At 40.1% G+C, this 7,156-nt stretch overlaps 1 protein-coding gene across 1 annotated transcript in view; it reads right to left on the reverse strand.

The window, feature by feature from the left end:
• Positions 1-3,505, reverse strand: part of ADAM23 (ADAM metallopeptidase domain 23) — a 92,135-nt gene extending 88,630 nt beyond the window's left edge. The window contains exons 1-2 of the mRNA XM_008588525.1: positions 3,501-3,505; positions 626-689 (exon numbers count right to left, since the gene is read on the reverse strand). Coding sequence (XP_008586747.1) covers positions 626-689; positions 3,501-3,505 — 69 coding nt within the window. The remainder of the gene's footprint in view (positions 1-625; positions 690-3,500) is intronic.
• Positions 3,506-7,156: the final 3,651 nt, after the last annotated feature.

Raw genomic sequence — 7,156 nt, forward strand, 5'->3', positions numbered from 1 at the left:
CTGGCCTGCCTCAATTCCTTGCTTTGTACAACAGGTTTACTGGCTCTGCCTCAATTCCTTCCTTTGTACAACAGCAATAACAACATCCACCTCACAGAACTGTTGTGAAGGATAAGAGAGAAAGTACTCCATAAATCTTACTTCACCCACCTGTCCTCTGCCTTTCTTGGGCACCAAAGGCATTTGCACCACATAGTCAATTCAATAGCCCATCCAGTCTTATAATTCAGATTCTATGAGCATGACCCTAGTTCTTCATCTTCTACTTTAAGGTGCTGATATGGAAATGTACAGCTCTTTATACTATTACATGAGTTACTGTTATGTTTAACCAAAACAATAAACATTTCTGTATCATCCTGAGTATACAGAATCTCTAATGTTATCTCAAACACTTGTGAGTTTTTATAAATTTCTCCTCTATAAAACTACGAGGGGTCATCAAAATGTTCATGGAAAGATTCATATTATCTTTTAATTCCATGAACTTTTTGAAGTGCCCTTGTAGTACTCCTGTATAAGAGGACAGGTGATTTTATAGAGATACACATCAAAATGCTGCAGTGTGCATTGATCAGTTCTAGGATAAATATACTACAGGATTTCCCGATGCTATTAACTGTACCTTAGAGTACTGTGGTTTCCCATTTTCGTAGTGAATCTCCACATAATCAGAAGACAGCAAACCACTATAAAGGAAAGAGAATAGAGTGATTTCTGCATCTAAGACACTTGGAGGTTTAAAAATAGCTTGATAAATGGATGCGAGGGGCATGCAAACCATAAATAGCTGCAGTCTGCAGTTAGAACAAAAATAAGTTATCATCGAGAGTCTCAAACTTTACCCTGTAACAAGTCATTCCTCAGTCTGTTAAAACAGACAAGACGTAGACAATTTAAGGGTAAATTCCTTTTAAACACACCATTCAGCATCTGATTCATATGTTATTAAATATGGCACAAACTAAAAGGCAAGTAACAGGAGGAGACAGGCCCTATTAAAATCCCATAATTATGCTCCAGATCATTGGAATTTCATAAAATGTAATCACTGAGGAAGAGTACAGAACAAGTATTGGCAAGTTTTTTCTATAAAGACCAGATAGCAAATATGCTCAACCCTGCCGCGCCTCACCCAGCCAGTGAGCGGGAACCGGTCTGTGTATGGGATCCGAACCCTCAGCGGGAGCACCGCCACACTCCCAAGCGGCGCACTGTAGCAGTGCGCCACCGGGCTGGCCCCTGAAATTTGAATTTTACATAATTTGCATGTGTCATGAAATATTCTTCTTTTGATTTTTTTCAACATTTAAAAATGTAAATAAACACTCATAGCTTGCAGACTGTACAAAAACAGTGATGGCCAGATTTGGTCTGTGGGTCATAGTTTGCCAACTTCTGGCAAAAAAAAATAATGGTTCAAGAACATAGACATTACAGTCACACAGAGCAGGGTTTAAAACCCGACCCAGCCCCTTATTAGTCATGGGACAATGGGCAAGTTCCCAGACTCAAGTGTCAAACGGAGAGATGGTCGAGAGTGTTAATCTCCTAGGATATTGTGAACATTAAAGAAAACCACAAATACAAAGTACTTAGCCCAGAAATCAGCACTGAGTAAGTGCTCAGAAATGGGTACTGTGGCTATCACTATTTTTATTTTAACCCAAGTTCTTAAAACACGTTTCTCCCTATACAATGTGGGAAACACAAAATATGTGCCTCATAGAGAACACTGGACTATTAGGGCATCAGGGTTCCTTTTTGGGTTCTGGCACTGGGAATAATGATATCAAGTGATTACTTGCATTTATTGACCCCTTATTACATCCTCTCACAGTTCTAAGGGCTATAAAGGCATGGACTCATTTAATCCTAATGGTAACTGATGGACAATGGTAGGTCCTACTCTGAGCCAGTTGTCTGCCCTAAATTCAGGTCTTTATTTCCTCTTCTGCAAAATAAAGCTAGAGCAGAAGATTCTTCAGGTCCCTTTCTGCTCAGACATTCTGATTTTCTCTAATTCTGCCTCTAATTCTTGTTAGAAAATGTTGAAACTACTTCTTTAACTGAAGTACAAGAGGATTCACGATTTTGCATCATTTTGAGAACTGCATCTGATGCATTCTAAAATAACCCAGCAAGGAGGACTAAAAAGGGGTGACTCAGAGCTCGGGGTGCACCCAGCATGGTTTCCTGTGTGCACCAAAAATAAAGCAGATGCTTAGACTTTATACATGGTTTCCTACTGAAACTATGAAATTGCAAATCAAATGTGTATCTATTAATGATTCTATATCTAAACTAAATTGTGGTATGTCTTTTCATTCCTCTTTAAAAATCTAAGTAACAGTTAAAGTAATGATAGTACCTAACTCTACATACATGGGAATACCTGACAGGGTGCGAAAACGTCTTTCATTGCTAGCTAATTAAGTCAGCTACCAGCACAGGGCTGCTGATGGTAACATTCCTCTGAGGGAAGCTTCTGCCAACACCAAGAAGCAGAGAGGTTTCCCTAACTGCATTCTAATTACGTCTCTCTACAGGTAACTCGTTATTTTCAAAATTCACAACTGTGAGATCTCCGGAGCATGTCTAAGATTTGGAAACAAAGTTATTTTAGACCACTACTTTTACTTGTAATTACAAGGGCAGATAATAGGAATCTAACCATTAATCATCAAATCTGACAAGGGTCACTTTTATTACCCTATTTCCCTTTTTCAAAGGGCCTCTTTCCCCCATGGACATACCTATTTATAGTAATTCCTACATTTGAGAATCTTAAAGAAGAAAAGCAGCTACTTTTCTGGGAGCCTGGGCCAGACACCAAGATGGACACACCACCACATGCGCCTCATCCCCATGTCACTCCACTCCTCGCCTTCCTGTAAATGGCACACATCTCCACTTGCTGCATCCTTTCCTTCTGTCTGACCACAGCCATGCCTCCCTTGAGACCACTTCTTTCACTCGTCACGGCATCCCTAGCCTGTGGTTTAATGCTTGGTGCATAGTAGGCCCTTAATCAATATTTGCTGAGCAAGCAAACATCTGCCAACACACGTTATACGCCAGGCCCATACCATGTGCTGGGAGGCCAGTGTGAAGAATGCCATTCTCTGAAACGGAAACTAAGCAAAATTAGAACAAACATGTAAGACTGGTCATTTCACTAAAATATTATTTTTAATCTCCCTGCAAGTAAATTAATGCCAACTGAAATGTAAACTAATTAATTATAAAAGTCTTGAAGTAATGTTGAAATAACAGAACAGGTCATCTATCTCTCTATATTCCTGGAGGTGAGCTGTCTGGCAATCCCTGTATGCAATCCTGTTGCAGATGCTCTCCAAGTCCTTTCTTCACACACACACCCCCCACCCTGCTCTCTGTAGTTTCGCTACATTAAGACCCCAGCTCTCTTCCACAGCAACCCTGGAAGCCACGTGCTCCAGACGGCATAGCAATGAGATGGATGCAGCCTAGGTTCCTACGTCATGATTTGGAGAAGCGCTGCCTGGGAGAGCCATTCAACTTGTATTAGACCATAACGTAGGGAAGAGATAAAATGGTATAGTGTTAGGCCTCAGATTTCATGTTTGTTACTAAAACACTGTCTAGGGGCCGGCCTGGTGGCGCACTGCTACAGTGCGCCGCTTGGGAGCGCGGCGGCGTTCCCGCCGAGGGTTCAGATCCCACGTACAGACCAGTTCCCGCTCACTGGCTGAACGAGGTGCGGGCGCAACACCGAAGGTTGCGATCCCGTTGCCGGTCCTGGTCCGGTACGGGCGTGACACTGAGGGTTGCGATCGTACAGACCAGTTCCCACTCACTGGCTGAGCGAGGTGCGGGCGCAACACCGAAGGTTGCGATCCCGTTGCCGGTCCTGGTCCGGTACGGGCGTGACACTGAGGGTTGCGATCCGTTGCCGGACACGAAAAAAGACAAAAAGGAAAAAAAAAACACTGTCTAAACTATCCTAATCCAAAATTTATCAAAGAAATCTTTTAGAAATTTGTGTTCAAAGAATTTCATAATCACAGCAAATATACCAAGAGTTGCTACTATATCTAGACACTGGAAATTCATACAAAGAGAGAGAGGTATCTTAGGAAGGTTCTGCCTATATAAATATATATATTTGTTGGAGTCTTTGAGTTTGAGACACGTGTGTCTAATGAAAATAGACACATGAATAGGCAAGTGGTCAAAACTCCCAAAAGTTTATATATTCCATTACAGGGATGTTCATTATCAAGAAACCAAGGATCCTAGTCACTGAAAAAGCTACTTACCAAGATTCCTTATTGCCTAGAAAAGTTATTTCCTAAGAAGAGTAATGACTTCTCATTTTTTGGAAAATAATTTGAATCCCTTACTTTAAAGAAAGAACCATATGCTTTCTTTGGGGTGATCCTGGTCAGGAAAGTTCGGGGGTGTGCTAATCAAGCAAAATAATTGTTCAGAATGAGATAACATGGATAACAGAGTCTTGGGCAACTACTAGGAAAGAGATACATTGGACCACAAAGGAAACCATGTATGCTACATACATGAGTTAAAAATCATTCACTTCCTGAATCACTGTGTAGTATATGCATGTATTGAAAAACATACTGTATCCCACAGATACGTACAAGTAAAATTTTTTTAATCATTCACTTCCTTGTAAAAAATACTCAAACTAGCAGTCTCTAGAAGTCCTTTCTAGTTCTAAAATCTACATTCTCTGAGCCCTCAGTCCATCTCTAATTAGAAAATTGAGTGAGTTGCTGAGAGAGAAGAAGCTCTTCTGAAGGGACCTAGAGGTCAACAGGGCATTCGTTCCCCAGCAGAGCAAGGTAAAAGTCTTCACGAATAGTAGCAAGCACCATGGCTTAACAAATGGACAACCATATGATTTATCATCCAAATCAGCACATTGCTGGGAGTGAAAAGAGGCATATTAATAATTATGCCAGAGCAAGAGACATACATAAACCAGGAAGAACTGTCCTGGAAAAAATGGGACATGTGGCTACCCTAAATAAAGGGCAAATTTAAGGTATACATGTCAAGTTCTACCTGGAAGGGAAGGTTCGTCTACAAGGTGAAAAATATTCAAAAGCTGAGATGCTACTAAGCAAGCAGTCTGTGAGTATGTCTCCTTCTCCAGTTGTTTTTGGGCTCTGTGATTGTTTCACATGGCTACTGTTTTAGGAAGGCCTTGAGAAGGCATCTTGGGATCCCGCTCTCAGTGCATGACATCAGTAGGTAGATCTGGGGGCGAGGAGTCAGCGGTCCAAGATGTGGCAGTCAGGAAACTATTCCCCACGTTCACTGCAATTCACTGGATGTGCAAATCTTGACCAGCCACACTCCTGCCACATAATGTCTTTGTTCTTAAGTAAACGGTAGCAAAAATATCCTAATTCAACTCTAAGTAGTAAAACATGTAAGTTACTTCCATATGTGTTCAAGTTGGGACTGGAACAGAAGTCAAACAAAAAGTGAAAATATTAAATGATATCTAGAAAAGGAATGCCACCCATGCCCATTTTCGTAATGCAAATTCAGTCACCTAATCATCATCTGCCTGACAGTGACTAACTTCTCAGTATTGGGAACCTTCATCACACACACACGGCCCCTGATAGATTCATCCAGGAAGTCTCCTGCCACCCCTCCCCACTAGGTCTCACATTCATTCATTCAATAACAACCATGCTGGTCACTGTGGAGTTCCTCAGCTTCATGTGGCCTCGAGCATAACAACACTGCACAATGAAGCACCATGCCCACTCCCTCTTTCCACCAGAAACCTCTCTCTTTTTTCCCTTTTATACACATAAGATATTTTTAACTCATTAGATAATTACTATAACTGGTAATGAAGATAAACATTGAATTTAATTTCAATATGTTCACATAAGCATAAGCTTATAACCTATCATTACGCTTCTGTCCCTGTATTTCTTTTCTTTATGAAAAGAAGACTTAAAAAGTAAAACAATTTTTCAATCACTCCTTTTCTTAAGTTTTAAGAATTTCAATATGTTCACATAAGCATAAGCTTATAACCTATCATTACGCTTCTGTCCCTGTATTTCTTTTCTTTTTGAAAAGAAGACTTAAAAAGTAAAACAATTTTTCAATCACTCCTTTTCTTAAGTTTTAAGAAAAAGTTAGACTCATACCACCTAAAATAGTTTTTATGTCAAAAATTGTTACAGCTAGAAAATATATACTCCTTAGAGTGTAAACAACACAATGAGACTTTTAAGCAGTGTTAAAAGATTGTAGACGTGGAGGCTGGGACTTAAGAGTGTAGCAATAAGATGTTAAGTGGGTGACTATAATTATAGGTTGAATAGAGGCTTTGTGTTAAGTCAAACAAAGATGGGAAGCTAGGCAAGGGCTGGGAGTGTGGGCATATTCCTAGGAACAGAGCTACAGGCAGAGAACATTCCTAGCATGAGCAGGATGTAGGGAGTTAAGCTTCTTTGGGGTCACAACGAGAATTTAATAAGTTTCTGAACCACATGAGAGACTTAAGCAGAAATTTCAATGTGTAGGCTCTCCTGCACGTCAGGTGATGGTCCCATGTGCCATAATACAGTTTAGAAAACTATAGTATAATGAGGACAAGAAACACAGGCAGGACTGCAAGTTAATAGCAGAGTGGAGAAAGAAGAGGTTAGGAGAGAAATAAGGGATGAACTTGAGGTGATATAAAAGCTGAGAACTCCCACTCAGCTGGCTTGATCAGCCAATAAGAGCCAACTAAGAGTTCCCTTCTGAGGAGGTGGCATCAGTAGAAAAATCTTTAACTAAATAAAAATGAAAGATGTTTAATATCACTTCCCCAACTTAAAGCTAGACCATGAAGTGGCTAATACATTCCTAGTTGTGACAACTAGTGTCTATGCAAACATACCAGTAATTTTGAGATTCCTCTATGATAGAATCATGGTTCCTTTCACAATTTAGTTTTACTCCCATATGTCACAAAACAAAAAACAAATTTCAAAAACAGGGAAAAATGAACCCAAATAAAAATGGCATATCTTTTGAACAGTTACGCATAACTGAAATGCTTTGATGCACAAATCTCAAAGCTAATACTGAATATTATAGTGTGCTGAACATTGCTAATCCAGGTTCTCTTCTG

This window comes from Galeopterus variegatus, unplaced genomic scaffold, assembly GCF_000696425.1.
Source record: "Galeopterus variegatus unplaced genomic scaffold, G_variegatus-3.0.2 Scaffold4877, whole genome shotgun sequence".
Lineage (NCBI taxonomy): Eukaryota > Metazoa > Chordata > Mammalia > Dermoptera > Cynocephalidae > Galeopterus > Galeopterus variegatus.